This window comes from Ciconia boyciana, chromosome 1 (assembly GCF_034638445.1).
Source record: "Ciconia boyciana chromosome 1, ASM3463844v1, whole genome shotgun sequence".
In the NCBI taxonomy this organism is placed as follows: domain Eukaryota; kingdom Metazoa; phylum Chordata; class Aves; order Ciconiiformes; family Ciconiidae; genus Ciconia; species Ciconia boyciana.
In genome coordinates, this window is record NC_132934.1 from 99,766,762 (window position 1) to 99,787,388 (window position 20,627).

Below are 20,627 nucleotides of genomic sequence, written 5' to 3' on the forward strand. Positions count from 1 at the left end.
TAGTTTGGGTTATGCCAATATTGTGCAGGAGAGACATTGGCACAGGCCCTGGCTACCTCCTCTTCTGCTGCTGAGGGGCAGGCAAGGCGCACCACAGCTGGAGCGAGCAGTTTGGCAGTACTGTGTTGCAGTGCTGCCCCACAGGCAGCGTTGCTGTTGATAAACTTGGAGCTTGGATGCTGCAGGCAGCAGTTCTCAGCTGTCCTGCTGATACTGGTGACCCTGAGGACACATAGGGCAATTCTTTTGTATTCATGAAGAGGAAGGTTTTTTGGGCGTTTAACATACTGGTTTGTGAAACATGGGGGTTCGGTTCCTGTGGTATCGAAGATTTTTGATGTTACTTCTGCACTGTAGTTCCACATCTGTTGCCGAAGGCTCCTTTCCTCCCAGCCTGTTGCTTGCTGTCTGTGCAGACAGCACACACATTCAGAGCAAGACCTCGTACTACGTGGATGCATAACTTTGGTTTGGAGTAAAATATTTATTTGACCTCAGTATTATTCAAATATTTTCCCATTTCCACAGAACCACGCTGGGTGGCTCTGGAGACCTGAGACGAGTCGCTTGGGAAGAAAGATGTCCATATTCTGAAGAAATGATCCACAGAAGGGGAAGCCTGGGAAGTGCTGCTCTGCAGTGATTCCCCCTGGGAGCGGTGGAATAGCAGTACTGCGTGCCTGCTGCTCTGCCCTCTGCTCTGACAGGTACTCTGGGGCTGTGACGGGCTGAGAGGACTGGAGGTAAGGTGCACACATGTAGAGAATGCTTCTAAAATATACATTTTACATGGTAACTTCTAGAGTAAAGCTGCACATCCCTACAGAGAGCAGCGTCCGGGAGGAGGCCCCTACCACCGCCACGGCTCCAGTTGGCTTTAGTGAGGTCAAAGTAAGTCTGTTCCTTGGGGTCGGAGTTGTGGTCCCACGTGAAGCAGACTGGGCTGGAGTCCCTGTGGGCAGCAAAGGGATGAATGGTATAATCGGCATTTTTCTAGCAAGCCTGCTACAGCTGAAACTCTGAAGGCTTTGCCGCTGCTTTGCAGTTGTATTCAGCCTAGGAAAGACGGGTAATCGGACATGATCGGATTGTGGCTGGCTAAAACAGCCACAGAGTTACGTGACTTATGTCACCCCGTATTGCAGAGACCCTGCCACACGCCGCCCGTGACGGGGCGCCTTTGCGGGCCCAGGGGCAGGTTCTGCGCTTTGCCCCTTGCTTTGCACCGCCCGGAATTTGGCACCCGCCCCTCCCCGTGCGACGGGGGTCCGGGTGCGCGGAGGGCCACCTCCGAGCGCGCAAGTCCCGCGGAAAGCCCGCTCGGGAGCGCCCCCCGCCCCGCTCCCGCGGGCAGGCAGGTGGGCGGGGCGGCGCTAGGGCCCGGGGCGGCGCGGCGGCGGCGGCGGGGCCGGGCGGGGGCGGCCCCTCCCGGGCGCAGCGCGAAGGCGGGCGCGGGCGGGCGGGCGCGGGGCATGGTCCCGGTCCCGGTCCCGGCGGCGCAGCGCGGAGCGGAGCGGGCGCGGAGCGGTGGCATGCGGCGCGGAGACATGCGGCTCTGCTTGCGCGCTGCCCCGCCGACATGGACCGCCGCCGCCTGCCGCCGCCGCTGCTGCTGCTCTGCGCTGCCCTCGGCGCCGCCGGGAGTCTGAGCGCCCGCCCCGGCAACGAAGGTGAGCCGCGGCCCGGCCGGGTCCCGCCGGGGACGGGTGGGCGGGGGACCCGCTTCGCGCCCTCCGTTCTTTTCCCCCCTTTCCTATTTATTTTTCCTTTTTTTTTTCCCCTTTTATTCCCCCCCGCCCCCGTTAAGGTGGTCCCGGGCGGCAGCGGCTCCTCGCCCCGGGACCGTAGGGCTCGCTCTGGCAGCGCGGCCGCGGCCCGGTGCGGTGCCGGGGCGCGGGCAGGAGGGCAGCCGCCCCACCCGCCCCCGCGGAAAGTTGGCGAGGGAAGGGCAGCCTGTGCCGTCCCCCGGCCCTCCGCCGGCGGGGCTGTGCGGGGGGCGGCGGCGGGGCGATGCGATGCGATGCGCTGGGGAGAGCCGCAGCGCCCGGGGGCGAGGTGGGGCGCAAGGGGGGCGGCGGGGAGGGGACAGGGCGGGGGACGCTGCGGGCCGGGGGCGGCCGCGGTCCCCCGGCGCGGGGGGACCGCGGCCGCTCCAGCCCCCCGGCAGGTGCCCGGCGTCCCCGCAGCTGGCCGGCCAGGGCGAGCCGCCTCCTCGTTTCTAGCCTCAGATCGCCGGGTGATCGCTGACAGCGGTCGGAGGCAGATTCGTCTGTTAATTAACAAAAATAAGCTATAAAGGCTAAGGGGTAGCCCCCGACTCCCTCACCCCGGTGGTAACTGAGCTGCGAGCCCTTTTACACGTGCGGGGCTGGTGGTTTCGTTAGGCATCCTCTGGTTCAAAACTTTTAATTAATACAAAAAAGAACCTTGCTCCCCTCTAAACCCTCTTTTTGGTTCTGTAGCGGTTTCGTATCGGGTTTTTTAATGCGTTAAAATGGTGTGTGTGTATGCGAACGTGCGTAAATTTTCGGAAACAAAGCGTGAGTGGTTTGTTCTCTTTTGCTATGGTAATTTTTAAGATGACATTTGATGAAAATGCATGTTAGATTTCAGAGAAAAATAATGACTGCTAGGCACTATTTGAAAAAGTATTTGAAATACTTCTTAAAAGAGATAAGATTGCTCTTTTCCTATAGAAAAAAAAAATGCAGCTTTTGCTCACTTGCACAGTGGATGCAGTCGGCATGACCAGGATGTCCAGTGTAATCGTCTTTAGGGATAAAATCTAGAGGCCAAAGGTTGTGAAGAACTTCTAGCTGCAAACCACCGTGTAAAACTTGCACCTGCTTGAGTTGTAGCATTTGTGTAGAGAAGCAGATACCAAAGCTATTAGAGCAATCATTTCTCCTATACAAATAATGCTGATGTACTTATTGGTATTCTGGGGGCTTGCGGGATAAGGCAGTGAGATAACGACTTCAAATGATTTCTGGAAGGAAAAGGAAATACAATATAAAACAAAGAAGGAAAGATTCAAACTTTACAAGTCCTGGGTAATCTTAAATCAGTTGGCTTTATTGCTGGGAAGGCAGCTATGGTACCATCATACCAGAAGAGCAATATATCATCTGTTTGTATGTTTTATGTAAATTTGTTTTGCACGCACAGTGCTTTATAGGTTCTTTAAAAGAACACGCTTTTAATCGTTGGTCACTTTTAAGCCTCCAGATATATGCCATTTTGTAAATATTGTAATCTTTCACAAATGATTTTCAGAAATGAAACCCAGAGTGCTAGTAGGGGTTACTCTTGTCTTCTTATTAAAAGCTTCTTGGGAATGTATGTAGTTCTGTCAGTCAGCGGAGCAGCTCTGCCTCCATGGCAGTAGTAGACAGACACAGTCTGTAAACTGAGACAAATTATGCAAAAAAGATATTAGAGCATTCCAGTTTGCAAAACCCCACTTTTTGTTTCTTTGTTTGAAATCAGTGGTACTGAGAATTGAGAAAGGAGGAAAAAAATTGGTATCATACAGAATGCACATTAGTCAAACTTGCCCGAGTCAGCTTTCAGCAGATACTGCTTCTATTCTCTGTTTTCAGCTTCAAGAGCTTGTATGATTTGGGCAATATTTTCAAAATGGCTAGTGAAAACACCAGTATAAAGCAGCTACCAGACAGTAACCCACGTTTTCATGCTTACTTTTTCAAGTATGTATTTTGCTATTCTTTTCAAAAATAGGAGGATTGACTGTTTCTTTTGAAAATGACATCAACTTCAAAGGACACCCCCCCCCCCCCCCGGCCTTAGGAAAGCTTAGTAATTCTTTTATTTATTTACAGTATATTTAGGCTGATCATATGAGTTTAGAAATCTGAATTATTATAATTTGCTGACACACTAAATTTTTTAGCAATCAAGCGTTAGAATGCAGCTTTAAATCATGCCAGAAGATTAGGTTTTCTTATTTTAAATAATCTTTTTCTCACCACTTCACTTATTTACCTACTGTTGTTACCATAAATTTCCCCCCAAAACTAGAGATAGATGTTTCCGCATTTCTGTGGGGTATTTAGAAAAGTTTTCTTTTTCCACCAGTGAGAAGGAAAAAGCTATACTTTGAACAGAGATTGTTAATATAGGCATATAAATAAAAATGTATATGTTTTTTTCTTGCACTTTATATTAAAGCTACTGTTGAAATTCTCCTCATGGATTGTTTCAACAAAGGATGGAACTTGTTTCAACAAAGGATGGAACTAATTTTTGGTGCATGTATATAGCTTTGTCAAACTTCTGGGGGACACGAATGTTGCAGTAGACACATTACAAGAGTACGTTCAGAGCTCCCAGTGATGTTTCCTAAATTTATTTAACTTGAAAGAATTATTCTATTTTTTAAGTACAACTTCAGTTAACATTTACGATTAATACTAAAGCTGACGATTGTTTGAGTTAGTACTAATACTGCAGTGGAAGTGGATGGGATGAGAGAGGGGCTGAAAGCGAGTTGTTGGCTTACTTCACTTTGTGGTGTTAAATGCAGTCCTTTTTTTTTTTTTTAATTGGAGTGCTTAAATTTTTGTTAATTTGCTTCATCCCAGAGAAGTTTTATTTAGAGTTTTTTCTTGATGAAATGTAAAATTTTCCACTGAGTTTGTTTTTAAGCTCTCTGCGGTGCTCATCGCAAAGCTGCCTGCATTTTACCTGTGTGATCACAGAAGCTCAAGAAGGTTCTCTAAAGTTCAGATTTATCTATGTGCAGTGGTAAGGTGTGTGCCGTTTTCTGCGAGGCAGGAAAACGTCAGGAAGATTTAACATCTAACTTTTCCAGTTTGAAGTCGCAAACCGAACCCCGTAGGTGCATAGAAACCACATGTTCTGCTCTTCCATTCTGTTCGATATTTTCCACTTAGGGAGGATTGTGGGCTTTTTCTTGGAAGGATGCAATTTCTTTCTGAATAATTCCTATGGTATCAAGAAATCGAATGAGCTGTATCATTCTGTAATTTAATAATTTTTCCTCAGTCTCTTCTGTAACTATATTGCCTGCCTGAGGGTACCAGCAACCTTAATTTCACTGTTTTATAACCCACAACAGTTAACACTTGACCTAGGTCATTAACAGGATTATCAGCAAATTTGTTTAAGCTTTTACTGACAACCTGAATTGCTTCAATAATATTTTGACTGTGCAGACAGGAAACTTCTTGCAACCTCTCAATCTAGCATAAAATTAATTTCTTGCGAACACAGCTACCAAAAGATCAATACGGTAAATCTGCTTACAGTACTTGGTTTCAAATAGTGTCTGTTTTGGTTTACGGCAAGAAGGTTCCAATCAGCCTCTATTTTCAGCCTGTATTGGATTTGGAGATGCGGTTTCATCTTTTATTCATTGATTACCATCTCAGAACTTCGTGTAACTGTGCAATTAAATGCACCATTTTGTCTGGGCTGGTCTCTGTTAACACTTAAAGTTGCTAAAGATGACTTACTGTGCCTTTGTAGTAATGACAGCTCTTGGCATGGTTTTGAAAAATGCGGCATTTGCACGTGGAACAAAATGCCTGCCCAACTTTTGCATGTAATTTTGGGAAAGGCTGGCAATACTGGGAACTTTTCAGTAGAATCTAAAGGGCTTGCACGGGGAAATGCTTTTTACAAATCTCGCCTCACTCTGTCAGGTATCGTTAGGTCCAGATAAGTCTTCATGTATCGTGACACAATTCCTGCTGGTGCCTCTAGCTTGCTCTTAAGTGTTTATCTGCAAAAAAAGTTAAAAGTAGGTTTAGGAATCTTGATGTGATACCTTTTAAAATTAATTTCAGACAGCTCAGAGTCATGGGGGTCTAGAGGGCTGTTTTTCATACAGCTGTATCTTATTCAAAGCTTCTGTGCTTAATCCTAAGCTGTGCGATTAGACAAATAATGAACATGTTTTAAAATTCACACCATGATGTTTTTAAAATCCTATGCAACAGGAGAAGTTAGTTGGGTAAATTCCTCATTTTCTGTCAACATTTTTGATAGCAGGGTCTAGCACATGGAATAGTTTATTTTCTTTTCTGTTTGTCACTGAAGTTTGTCTTGACTTACTGCTGATTTCAAAACGGTGTGTTAAAAAGAAAAATCACTACGTTGTGTATAGCAAACTTGAAGCAGATGTTTGAAGTGCAAAGATGTCCAAATTTGACACAGCAATTAATTCTTATTGCAGTTAATTTGGATACAACATATTTGCTACCCATTGAAGCAGTCAGGGCATAGAAATGGGTTAGAACTCTTCTGTACTCTCAGCCTCAGGGAATTAGGCTTCAGAGGCACTACCAGAAGGGAAAGCATTAAACAGATAATAAGCACACTAAGTTTAACAGTTGTTTACATTAAATCTTTGCAAATCAGGAGTGCGTTCTGATTGAAGTTAAATTTTTCATTCCCACCTGGGAAGATACACAAATTGGTTTTAATTTTTTTTTTATTATCTGCCAGAGTTAAGTAAACTGCTATTAGTATACTTACTTTTGATTCTGTTTGAGAACTTGCAAGTTTTCCTCTAGGAGTGTATGTAATGGCCCTTGTTCTTGTAATCCCCATTTGATGAAAGTTTAGAAATACGGATGCAGGTGTTCATTTTCTTGTTTTCAGAGCTCTGGATTTTATCACCAGCGAGGGTCACTACAGAGCTGTTACCGAATGCAACAGTACCGTTTGTAGATTTTTATACAGAGCCTGAGTTAGTTCCATAGGGTACCCGTAATTCACGTAGGTACCGCCGCTTTGTAGCTGCTATTTGATTTTTCTTTAAAAAAAAAAAAGAAAACAAACCTGGAGATGTAATCATGTCCTTACTTTTGTTAAAGTTCAAAGCTCTACTCAGCGGAGCTGGTATTGAAACACAGAAGGGTCATTTTGATACCCTAAGGTGCAAAATTGACTGGACTTGTTCAGAGGAGTTGGATAAAACTTCAGAGGTGGGGCAGAGGGATCTCACTAACCCGTCGCCTTTCTAAAAGATAATTCCAGCATCCGAACAGTCGCTTTTCTGGAGTGAGCTGTAGGGATTTTTAATTTTTTTTTTTAATGTTTCCTTTCCTATGAAAACAGATTGTTCGATTTGTTGAAGCATTGTTGAAAATTATTGAAAATATATTTATGAGGAGGAAAACATTTACAATAAAAAATGATACAGTGAAACAGAAGAATTTTTCTTTACAAACGCATGTGACTACTGTTAAGTGATACATTTTGCTAAAAATTCACTGAAGTGGTGTCACCCTTCTTATTTCCATAAACACTTTAGAGGAGTAGCTTTTATTTTTTTATATTTAAACTTTTAATATATATATATATAATATATATATTTTATATATAAAATATATAATTTATATTTTATGTTTTAAACAAGAATCAAAACTTAAAAGAAAACAGTTTAATTCAGAAGACTAGATATGAACTCCCACTGGTGTAATTTTGGAAACAGAACGTGGTAGTAATTTGCTGGGTTAGGATGGTATTCCCCACCGGTATTCTTCTGCTTCTTAGTTTCTTAGACACTTGTTAAATCCTAGCACAAGTACTTATTTTGCAGTGTAAATACTCATTTTGCAGTGTGAAACTCATGTAAGATTGAAATTCCGTCCCTTGGACTGAAGATTCCTTTTAAATTTCTGCAGTGAATGAATGAAAGAAATAAAGATAATCCTGTCTGAAAGAAATCTTGGGTTGGTGACAAAAGAGTTCCAGTCTGTGAGAGTGACGGGTAGACTGAATGAAACACCAGCATGTACAGCCTTAAATTTGCAGAGATGTTATTAAACCAGACACACTGTAAGCAGAAACTTTAGTGCCACGCTCCTTTTTTTTTTCATTAAACTACTGCGTCCTGCTGTTTCAGGCAAAATATGGAGGAAAATCCCATTAATCTGCTGGAAAAATATTGATGAAAGAAGAATAGCAGACGAAACGAACAGTGGTTGAAACTTGCTAGCAATTAAGTGAACAATAGGATGAATGTTAAGGTTCAGTCAGGGCAGTTTAGTGTAATAAGGTGTGGGAATGGTGCTTGCTTTTTTTTTTCCCCCCAGCTGTTTTCTCATACCATTTTTATATCTATATTTGGATGGAAAGGTTCGCATTGCATTGGTCTCTTCTTTTAATAATAATTAAAAAAACCTGTTAAAGCATAGCTGCCTCACATAAGAGGACAATTATTAGAACCAGAACTTTTGAATTGGTGCCTAGGAAAGGAGGGTTTTATAGAAAATCTAGAGTGAAGAGCTACCGTTTAAATAAATAATAATTAAAGCACCAAAATATGTTTTAGTCCATGGTAGGCTTCCCACAAACTTTGTGCAGTAACAGATAGCAACGAGGGACATTGGATTTCTTGATTTAGTTGTTGGGAAGCTAGAAGGCAGCTAGAGGGTTTTTGCTGTGTTTGCTTTTTTTGAGAGGCAAGACTTTTTGAGAGATATGTTTTGGGGAGAAAGAGAGAGACAGAAGGATTAAAAGAAGAGCATAGGTAGGTGGAGATGAACTGAAAGTTGGACCTGAATCTTAGAAAAATCTGACCAGAATCCAAACTTTCTCCATTTAATGACAGTGTTAGGAACCCAGAATTCAGTGCTGACGATGATCTGAACACTGAGCAAAGCACAAATTAAGAAATTCCTTGCCTCCCTGAAAGTCTAAGCTTTGTTTACATTAGTGAGCTTCATGCCTATGATTTACTGGTGGTGAATTTCAACAGAGACTGTAGTTTAGGCAGAGTAGAGGCATTTTTACCATTCTATTTAATCTTTCTGTAATGGTACTTTCTTTAAAAAAAAAAAAAAAAAAAAAAGGAAAGCAAGTTATGTCTGTCCAGCCTTAATGTTCATGACCAGCTATGGAGAACACCCACTTAAGGCATTTATATCAAAACAGGTTCTGAGATGGTAAGGGCCTTATTCTGCAAAAACTTTTCTCCCATGGATGATTTACCTCGGAAAGCAAATGTCCTAGCAAAAATCCCAGTTTTCCTGGAGGATGTGGTTACAGCTATGGAAAATGTACTGTGCTCACCCAAACCATCTAGAGGTAACCCAACTGTAGGGAAACCTCATCGGTCTCTTTTGTTCCCAGCCCACCCACCCACACTGTCCTGCAGTCTTTCTCTCATGTCTGTGCTTTTTCTTCTGTCTCTTCCTTCCTATAAATCAACATTCAGCCATAAAGAGTAGAAGGCAAAGATAATCTTTTCTTTTCCTCATTGGGAAGACCGCATGTCCATTTCTTCTTACTAAATGCTGTTTACCAGAAGGGGGATGCTTTGATCCTGTAGATGCCCAGGAAAAAAAAAAAGACACAGGAAAACAATAATATGTTTAATGGCATTGCTTTTTCCATAGTTAGTTAGTTGTGTTGATCCTGAAAACTGGGTTAAACCTGGACAGAGGGTGTTCAAGAAATCGAAGCAGAAATTGTCCAGGCTAAGCAAGGAAAGCAATTCTGGAGAAGAGGCGTGAGGGACTCGCGTAGTTTGTGGAACGTAATGGAAACCGGAGCTGTTCATGGGAGGGTAATGGAAGTAGAGGAATAAGCAGAAGACAGGGTCTGAAAAACTGGCTTGTGGGTAGGTGGGAATAGAACAGTCATTTAGGCATTTACCTTTGTTATAAATATTTGTATTTCTCACATATGGAAATAGTGAAAAAAGATGTTAGCGGGGTTTTGGTTGCAAAGGCAGCAAATGAAGTCAGGGGCAATTCCATTTTTCATATGGATAGCTAAGCACACATGTTCTGCATTAATTACCTCCATAAATTCTGTTAACCTGGCAAACAATGAAAATATCATGTTGGTGACATCACTGTATTGGAAAATAAAACTGGTTTTAGCATCTTGATTTTCTCAGCATGACATTTGAGGAGATTTCTTATGCTATCTGCATTTTACTCCCCCAATTTGCACCAAGATGTTTAGTCATTTGCTCTGTGGGTTTATTTTATCTGTGGAGTAGCTGTGTAAGGACCCAAGCATTTCATAGCCCATGCAAGCTGGAACCCTTGATTCATGGAATTAGAGAAGAAAAGCTTGACAAAACTCTGTCAGGGCACACCCGAGTAGGTAGCTTTCCAAATGTAGTACTTCAGGATTCTCAGAAATTTTTTTAAAAGTCTTAACTTCTGTGTTTCAAACTTAAAAAAAACCAAACCAACCAAACAAAAAACAGACACCACCCCCTTCCCCAAACCAACAAAACCTACAATCAAACCCAACACAACTATATTCACTTGCAATGGTTTTTATTTTTCTGTGCCCCATGCAAGGAATTTCTTAAAAGCAATTTTTTTCTGAGTTGTGGCATGCTGCCAGATGATTCACTTGAGGGGGTATCACAGCCTTTTTAAGAAATAAATGGTCATTTGCTGGATTTATGCTCTGTCTCAAAAATTTCTGTCATCAAAGGACTATTGATTACTTGCTGTGATTTTTGGTGATTTCAGGACCTTGAATATGTTTGAACTGCAGTAAAATTTGTGGGAACTTAGGAACTTTTGGTCATGGGTGCTGCATGTGCCTAGGTGTCTTTTCTGTGACACTTTTTGGTGTCTAGATTTCTACAAACTGAGCATATGTCGTACTAGGTTTTGAATTCTCAGTTTACCTTAAATGAGCATGGATACTATGTAGCAACATTTTTTTTTTTTACCCCTTTAAGTTGCTAGAAGCCTTCCCAAGGGGGGTATTTGTGGCACTGTGGTAGACGCCACATCTATCAGATCTTAGGAGAGCTCAATTCTGAAAAACTAGTGAATACTGGATATTATTATTTTTCCCCAAGGGAGGAGGAATGCAGAAATAAAAAGACTTAGTTGTGCAGTGTGCTTAAGCCTTTCTGGTAAGTGCTTTAGAGCTTATTAAAATTATTTGAGTAATGTTTGCTGTTGAGTTTTGGCTAGACATAGGCATATGGTGCCATTTTATGTGCTTCTGGATTTGGGCACTCAATGGGACTGGCAGATACGACACTTCCTGCGAAAGACCCACTTCTGTTCTGGGCTGGTGAAAGGCATGGAGTGGCTGGGTTTAGGTAACTGAATCTCATCCTTAGTCTGGTATAATTTTTTTTTGTCTTTTCCCTGAGAAAGATGAACTTGGGTTTTGCAATTTAAACTCCCTTTTAACACAGTGTCCCCCATTTTGCATTTATACGTTTAACGTGGTACTTCACTGATGTCAGATTTAATGCTATAGTGGTAGAGTAGAATGAGATTTGCAGGATTTGGACTTGAATGTAAGTTCAGCTCAACAGTAATTCAGGTATCTAAGGGTTTATGCCTCTTGTAGGCGATACTGGAAAAGGACCAATTGGAACTGTTTGGGGGGAAAAAAAAAAGCAAAGCAGTGAAAGCAACACAGTAATTTGGAACCCATTAGGTTAATCCATTTTTAATTTTTATATCCTTGTCTTAATGAAAAGAACTGGCACATATCAACTTACAGGAAATAGCCTAATAAAACTGAAACCTTATTAGGCCCCTTTGATAAACATTGCATTCCAGCCCACCAGTCATATGTTTTTGCATACTTGGAAATTGAGCTTTACGCCACTTTAACAATATCAAGAGAACTCTCATGTTTCAAACTAATAAAAAAGAAATAAAATCTGTTTTGTCTGTGTTCATCCATGAGAATGGATGGGCGGTTGTCAACATAACGCAGACAGGTACTCCGAGAAAAAGCAGTGTACAGATTTTTCACCTCGCTCCTACAAAAAGAGCTGCTCGTTCATATGTCATCATCGGTGCAGAAACGGCTTGTCTTTGTTTTCTCTTTACAGTAGCCAGAATAACTTCTGCAAGGCGCTAAGGTAGGCGGTTTGAGTGTGTCTGCACACCTATATAAACTCGATACAGATTGGCGAGAGGATAAGACGAAAGCTTTACATATGTTGCATAGCCTTAGCTATCGCTTGGAGTCTCTCCACGATAGGATGGTGGGAACAGCTTTTGGTGTTACATGAACACTCCTAAGATTTCTAGGAACAAAATATGTACTCGTTTTCTGTTCTTCTTTGAAAACAGTTCCATTTTTGTCTGCTGAGGAACGGTATAGTTCTCCAGTTTTGCTCTCTGAAACCTCTCATGTGAGGCTTTTATTTTTGGACCTGTTGTCGTCCTGTCTGTTCAGGAGGTTTAGAGTAGTGTTGTCCCTTTTTCGCACACAGGCTCCTTACTTAGGGAAAGGAGGAAGACTCCTGGAGAGCTTCTACTTGGTGTCAGGTGCAGGTGATGGAAGCCAGGCTGCCTGGGCTGAGGTGTACGTAGAGCTGCCGGTTAGCACGGTCGGAGCCACCGTGCAGGGGGCACGGGAGTGCTGCAGATCCCTAGCAATATTGAAGTTCATGCTGTGCACAGCAAGCAGGGAGAGGGCTGCTATGCAGTTGTAGAGCCTCCCTGATCAGCTCTGGTTTTGCAGTTTACAATCCGTGCTTTTATTTATAGGCATTCCTGCATTGCTCATCGTTGTCCTGTGTTCCCTCTTTCGTGGCAGCTTTTTGAGAGAAACTTGCAGTAATGTTCCTGCTTTGGCTGCTTCAGTATTCAGCTGTAGGAAAAACTGAGGTATCTAAATGTGGCCTCAGATGCTCTCAGGGAGTGTGTTTGATGAGAAGAGTAAAATCTGGGAGGAAAATGAAACTCTTCCTCTTCAAAAGCTATGGGCAACTGCCATAAAAATAGAATTTGCCAAATAATCCAAATTGATGTAGGAACCTTTTATGTTCTATAGAAGCAATAACCTATAGGGTAACTTGACACGTATTGCTAGTCTTTTGTCTTTTCATCTGAGATTTGTAACACAATCTCTTAATTTTGGAAACAGTTATTTACTGAACATTTAAATGAAAATAATGGAGGCTTGGGCTATCCAGTCTTCTTCTGTGAAGATTCCTGTATTCAGTATTGGAGCAACTCTTTTTTAATTCATTTTGGTTTTCCCTTGTTTGTTCATCTCTTGCCCCCACCCTGGTGGAGTTCTTCAGTCAGCAATTTAACCACAGATTGAATATGACAGTTGCCAAATTTGGAATGTTCTGCACAAAATCATATTCGTATTGTACAGTATAAGGCACAGGCAAGAAGGGTTGAAAGTGCAGACCTCACAGCGTTGTGTGTCTCGAAGGACTGTAGCCTGGCTTTGAGCTGTAGCAGAAATCTCACTGAAAAATCTCACATTTGGAAAAGAGTTGTGTGGTAAATGGGCCAAACTTTGTTGGCACGTGGGTTGGGTATGCGTTGCAAAGTATGTTCTGTTGTGTGTTTTTAGGGGACTTTACTCTGTGTAGCTGAGTGTCACTTTGCTCCTGGGGTGCCCCAGGCTGGAGGGAGACACAGCTGTAAAAGCAGAGCTAGTAGATGGGGACCTAGCAGTTCTCTCTTATGCTAAGGTCTTTTTCTTCCGAGCAGTAATTACATCTTCATTACAACATTTGAGGGGAAATGTAGGACCATAAAATCACAGCAGACTTGACTTTTTTGTTAATGGACAAGCAGCAAATCAGGCCCCAAGTCTGCTGCTTAGAACCAGGCCTCACTGTTGAACTCCCTTCCATGAAGAGCGTATCGCATTTGTTAGCATTGCTTCATGGAGTGGTTTCTTATCTACTAATCTTACTTATTTATTTATTTGTTGTCCCTTCCCAAAGATTTCATGGTCTGCCTTAGCAAATGTCAGCATGATTTCAGCAACATCAGCTGAAATTCAGCAAACATCAGCATGACAGCTGATCCTAGCAATTATGATGAATGCACCAAGGTGCAACTTTGGCCTTGCCCGGGCCCAGCCTGTCTGTCCGTAGATGTTGCTTCTAGCCTCAGAATAAACCACAGACACAAAGCTGATCTGCTGCAGCTCCTCTTATTTCACTTTTGCCACTGCTGGGGGGATGGAAGGTTGAGAAGACTCAGATCTGTACCCATAGGTTGTTGAAAATCCAGGTGCAAGTCCTCTTAGCCAGGAGGAGCCCACCATTCTAAAAATGTACGTCAGGGTTTGCGCTGACTCTGCTCTGTCCCACCCCAAAACCAAGTTTTGACTAACTTCCTGCCGCAAAGTATTTTCTTTGCTGCTCAGGATTATATGACACGTTTCAATTATGGGCATTCACCATTTTTTTTTTTTTGGTTGCATAGCAAATTTAATTTTCCCATTTGTTAGCATTTTTTTAATAACTTAACTAGCATATTTCTACACTGACAGTTTGATGCCAAACGAAAACAGAAAACGGTGGTTTCTTGTTCTTTGGGGTTTTTTAAACTTTTAATTGGAGATGTTAATTAGTTGAAGAAGAAATATTTTACATATTTTACCTCATTGACTATTGCTCTCTATTTTTGATGTAAAGAATATGATTTGGAAGTGCTTTCCAGTAGTGAAGTTGCTTGTAGGTTCTTCTTTAGATATTGCAAGTTGCCTCCTGGCAGGCTTTCCTCCTCATTTCTTAGGTAGCAAGGGGGATGTTGGGGTGATTCTTCCTGGCACAACATTTGTTTATTTGTTTTTTTTACTGGGGGAGGTATTTATACTGTGTTCAGTTCACTGTAGCAGTTGTTCCACCGTGTGTTTCTGGAAACGCTGCTGCTTTCGGACTGCATTCAGGTATCTTGTTAGTTTTACAGTTCTTTTTCTTTCACTGGCATTACTTAGTCCTGATGAAACCTGCTGTTAGTGAGCCTCGCAGCAGGCCCTCTGCCATCACCCTCAACTGGAAGCAGTCTCTGATAGCACGAGCGGGCCCGCGTGTCCAACTCCACCCCAGCCCTCGTTCATCTTCTGCCTGATGCCGTGAAAAGGAGAGTGAGCAAACTTTGCATTTCATGTCCATGTCCCCGCTCCAGCTGCTGGAAAGAGATTCATCTTTACTGCCGGGGCAGAAATGCATGGTGAGGGAACTGATAATGCTTTCTCTTGCGGTTGTGAACGGGGAAGGCCAGAAGAGTCAGGCAGGAGAGTGTTTCTAAAAAGAGAACATGTTCTTAATTGGCATTTTGCTGGTATGCTGCCGCTTGGCAGAAATAGCTAGGGTGTACAGTACGGTGAGCAGGGCTGTTGTACGGAAGGACCAAGTCACTGGATTTTAGAGGCAGAAGTGGTGGTTCCTCAGTTTGTATAGCACTGCAGTATTTTAATACCAGTAAATTCTCCCTCATACTTACCATGAGTTTTAAAGGGAGATAATTACATGATGGGAACCAATGCAGGACACTGAGATTATTAGACAGCACTTTTTTTTTTAAAGTTGTTTAATGAGAACTCGTCTGTGTGTCCTTAGCATAACCAGTGATCCTTTTCAAGGCATTCTGTAGGAAAGGAGAGTTGATAGCAACAAAGCTGTTCAGCTAGTTTGAGTTACCCTTAGTAACCAGCTGGTTAACCTCAGAGATTTCTGTGAGAGTTAGCTGAATGATACGCAGTTTTGCAGGAGGAGTAGATACAAGGACTGTAAATGAGTTGGGTGAGAAACGCATAAGCTTCAGAAAAAGCCTGGAAATCCTGATTCTCTTTCGTGTGGCTTGACTTGTAAAACTACCTCTTTATTCCCTTCTGGAAAGCAGTAATAGTTAGAAAGGAAGAAGAGTTATTGGCTTTATTCTGGGGACATAATATGCCAACGCTTCTTCTTCTTCTGTTCCCCAGTACCCCATTTAAGAACATGAGTTGTGGGTAATCGGACCCTGAAGTTAGGACCGTATCTGACCTGCGGTTACGATTGCTTGCACAGCCATGCTCTTCGCTGGGCCGGTTGTTCTGGAGTACCTGGTTGTTACACTTGCGACGAAAGAAAATATATTGCCACACGAAGTAGCTTGGCCTTGTTTGTTTGTTTGTTTGTTTTTGTCTTGTCTTAAAGACACAGACCTCGCACAGGACAGTGCCACAAGAGAGGTTAAACTCTCTTATCTCCAGTTCCCTCTTTCATCCGGTAAATACGTGGCTGTAAGCAACTGTAGTACATTTAAACATCGGCTTTCATTTCACTTTAATTGTATGTGGGAAAATGTTAGGGTCACACTGATATATGCCCGTTGATCATGATCTGACTGAATATGTCTTCATGTTACACTTCATGAGTTGGTCAGGTCAGTTTTGTGAACCAAGAGTTGCCTTTTGTTACACTAGAGGATATATCAGGGTTGAAAGAAGTTGAAATGAGCAATCGAGTGCTTGTGTAAACTTTTACTTTTTTACTTTTTACCTAATACTACAAATGTATGCAAAAAAAAAAATCAGACAATTAATACCTAATCCATTCTTTATGCTTTTCTTCAGTCTTAGTGTAGGGAAATGCTATTTTCTCCTTCAATTTCCAGATTAATATGTAATGTTAGGACATATAATGACAAAATGTAACACTACCCTTCCCTATCCGTTTTGTCTAGGGACCATGATCATTGCAGCCTGTAAGTTCTGTATTAATTGTTTGCTCTCTATCAAGGTGTGCAACTCTTTCTTGAAGTCACAGGAAAAATGAGTGTCATAAAGCTTTTTTTAGGGAGAGGGAGGCATTTTTCTCAGGTGACTAGCTGGAAGGAAATATGTTTTGTATTTTAGATACTATTAAAGAACAGTACACTTTGGTGAAAAGTACTTTTTTCCAAATTTTTTTATAGAGATAAAAGTATTGTCTGTATGAATTTCAGTTGGATTCTAAACAATTTCGGCATTCTGGCAGTCTACCCTGTGTTTCTGCTTGCCTGTAATATAATTCTTACTAGACAAATGATAAAGACATCTAGGCAAAGCGACAGTTATCTAGGGGGTCAGTATAATTAAGTTTAATTAAGTTTTCTTTCTTTGGCTATTTCCACCCCACCCCCCTCTCACCCCCCCATCTTTTATTTCTTGGCATTTCACCAAAAAAAAAAAAAAAGGAACGAGTGGTCTTTATAATCACTGAAGACCATGTGGCTAGATAGGTGAAGGAACTTCAGGTTTTCTGATCTTATTCCAGTGGATATTAAATAGTTACTTGACACGACAAGCTTTGTTCCTTCTTGCAGAAATGAAAATGGACGAAGTTGAAGACTGTGCAGTATGAAAGTATATAAATATGTTTAGCACAAAACTACTTTATTAATAAAGTTACAGGTCTGGAACATTGCTTTGATTTTTTTGTCAGTAATGGGAGCATTCATACCTCTCTCTTTAGGTACCTACTTGCATTTTCTGACTTGCATCTGAACTAGAGTCCTACTGTAGTCAGTGTGAAAACCTCCCTTCTAAGGATTTCTAAAATGTAGTGAAACATATGAGCATGGAAAGGTAGTTTGCCTAGCAGTGCCAGTTTGAAGGAGATGAGGAAGATAAGGAAGGTGGAATGAAGGAGAGAGGCTGAAAAAATGTTAATGTCATAGATTTAATCTCAGTGTATTGCAACACAAGTTGCCCCATGGCTGGGGCATCCACCTGTCATGGGCCATACATGGCTTGCACTATTCAGTGAATTAAAATATTAATTTAATTGCACCCCATGGCCCTATCGTAATGCCTGTGATTACTTCTTGTAGGAGTACCTGGTAACCTGGTAAACCTGCTCTGAGAGATAGGCAGGCAGTAGGGAGTTGGCATAGAGAGATACAGTGATGCTGTTCTGCACCTTGAGGACATGCTGTAACTGCTAGGCTGCTTGCAAGCCTGGAGGGAGAAACTACCACCAGGTTTTGATTCTGTTGCCTGTTTATTTTTCCAGATGAGGCTGATGAATTTGGACCGAATTCATAAATTTCGGAGCGGCAACAATCATGTTTTTAAGAAGCTTGTTCTTAAATAATATATTTATTCTTTAAGTTTACTTCTGAGTGATTTGCCTTAGCAACTTATTGCCAAGTAATTTACCTTAGAAGTCATACTTCCTTCACCACCATGTATTGCAGATGCGCAGGAAACATTTCTGTCTTATCCCAGGAGATCCATAATCTGTGGGAATTTGTAATCACGAAAGCAAGAAGTGCACTTTTTCCTTTTGAATTTTTATTAGTATTTCCTTTTTATAGATGCAAACCTTGCTTCAGAATAGTCTGCGTAGAGCCCTATGCACTCAATAAAGAGCTGACTGATTTTTCTTTGTGTAGGTGATTAAGAATGTAATTATTGATAAATTCAGAGCTAAGAAATATATAATACTAGATTATGTTCTTTCTGTAAGATTAGGAAAGATATTTTGTTTATTGATGTAGATAAAAATTCAAAATACTGTTGTTTTCTTTTAAAGGGGTGTATAACTGCAGGGGGAAACATTTTTCCTCACATAGGTGGCAGAGCAGGTCATTCATGGTAGTATAGCACTGCATATATACACATACACAACACTAATGTGTGTGCACAGAAACGTAGATGAATGTGTATATTTATGGTTGTTTATGACATGGTCTTATTTCTAATACTGTACACCTGTTTTTCCCTACTGTATCTCCTCCTGTACATCCCAATACCAGGAAAAAAAAAAGCCTTCGTAGCTCTATTTTTTGTAAGTGATGTCCAAAATTAAACAGCAATTAAAAGGAGAATGATTAAATAATACAAATAGCTTAACTGAGCAGATTCATAGATAATTTCCTTCATTTTTTCCCCTTCCTAGTCCTATTCTTTTATTTTCTCTGAGCACTAGTACCCAGACCATCTGGTTCTGGGAGCAGTGACATCCCTTCAGGCTTACAAATAGAAGCTGAAGCTGCTCAGACTGCTACAGTGGCCACCTCCAATCGATCCATCATTCTCAGGTGTTAAAATTCCCTTGCATATGATGGGATTTATTTCTTTTCTCATTGTCAGTAATTTCCATATTGAAGGAAAAAAAGGGGGGGGGGGGGGGGCAATGAAAGTAAGCCCAAATTGCAGATAATAAATATTGAAGGTGCACAGGTTGGTGCAGTTGCGAACAGCGTTGTCAAGTTGTATACTAATACATCATTGTTTTTTGCTTATATAGAGGCTATTTTTTTTTTGTATGATACTTCGTATCAATTCACCTGTTCTACTTTATGTTAATAAATAAATGGTTGGTTAGGGAACTGTGTGATTAAGCACTTGGAGACTATATGGCTAGGACTAGGAACAGAATTTATTTTTGTGCTTGTAAAAACCAAATAAGTAAATACCAAAGAAGAATATATGTTACTTTTTATTTATTTATTTATTTAAAATATGTGCCATGTTTTAAAATGGGTATAAAAACACTGTGATTTGATTGACTGGAAAATGTCTATATCAGACCGTTTACAAATAAAATCTTCCTTCTTACTCTGAAAATTGTTTCATGCCTCTAAAAAAAAAAAGATAACAGTGAGATTAGCAACGAATTGATGGCCCTCTTTAAAAGTAGGTTTGTCTGAACTTACAACATTGTAAATAATTACTTTTGTATCTAATGTGTTACACATGACATTTGGAAAACACTTCACTACTACATGACAATTTGAGAACAAATTAGATCAGAAGGAAGAAAGAACTGCAGAAAGACTTTAATCAGCATTCATTATTTATTCCTGTATTCTGAGAAAATTATATATGCCAAATACAGGCCTTTAATCAAATAATGATTAAAATATTCAGATCTCACCTATGTAGTTAGATGCATTGACCCAAATTTCAGGCGTCCAAGGGGAAAACGCTGTGGTTTGTGCAGCTGATAGAAGCACTCTGTTCCCACCCCCTGCTGTAATTAATTTGGCCAGCGATCCATTGTTTGTTTTTTGTCACTTTTTTTGTTTTGAAAAGTTCCCCCGTCTGCTGTTCATACCATGTTTTAAGATAAACAAGACAATCCTTTTCATTTGTCTGTCTCTTTCTTCTTTGTAGCTAACTGTGAGGCCACCTGAACAAATCAACTGCTTCACAAGGTCCCCAAATAAACACATCTTTTGGTACGGGTAACTGAGGTTAACTGGACAGAGGCAAATGAAACTCATTCCTCTTCATTTTGTCTTTTGTAGTTAATCTGCTGGATTCAAAAACAATTCAAGGGGAGCTGGGCTGGATCTCCTACCCATCACACGGGGTGAGTTCACTAGACTGTGAAATGGAAAAGTGCTGCTACAGACCAATGTGCTATTTAACTATTGTTTCCTCTTCAGAGGACACCGTGCAATAGCGCTGGTTCTTTGGAGCTTCAAAAATAGTCTGCTCTAAACTTGCAATATGTGGCTTATATAGATATGGTGCCTTCTCTTTAGAACATACATCGTGCTGCATGTAATCCCCAGGAAGAGCTCACTCATTGGAGAAAATGAAAGCAAGAGGTGCATTGAGAAAAAAAATAAAATTGTCTTTAAGTACTGTTCCTTCTTCTGTCACAATGTATATTTCTAAAAGATATGATGGGACTGTTTCATAGTATTACTTGCTAATTTATTCAGATGGCAGTCCTGGAGGGTGAAAAATGTCTGGACATAAGCGGGTGATGTAAGTACTTATTTGGTAACTTTTGTGCTGAATTGTTCACATACTGTTACTTGTGAGTTAAAATGTAGTTAAAGAAATGTCTAAATAATGGGTTGTTTTTCTTTTTTTATTTACCTTGTATCCAGATCTAATGAAACTACGCGTCCTATTTGGAGAAGTAAAAGTTCGGTCTTAGAGCA

At 41.3% G+C, this 20,627-nt stretch overlaps 1 protein-coding gene across 5 annotated transcripts in view; it reads left to right on the forward strand.

Annotated features, from left to right (window-relative positions):
* The first annotated feature begins 575 nt into the window (after window positions 1–575).
* EPHA3 (EPH receptor A3) overlaps window positions 576–20,627 on the forward strand; it is a 236,117-nt gene continuing 216,065 nt past the window's right edge. For 3 of the 5 annotated variants that reach the window (XM_072885073.1, XM_072885101.1, XM_072885082.1), the window contains exons 1-2: window positions 1,431–1,670; window positions 19,980–20,044. In XM_072885073.1, the coding sequence (XP_072741174.1) occupies window positions 1,580–1,670; window positions 19,980–20,044 (156 nt within the window). In that variant the 5' untranslated portion in view covers window positions 1,431–1,579. Of the gene's footprint in view, window positions 708–803; window positions 892–1,430; window positions 1,671–14,900; window positions 14,931–19,979; window positions 20,045–20,627 lie in introns of those variants that run through there. The other 2 variants (XM_072885112.1, XM_072885093.1) reach the window with 2 other exon arrangements.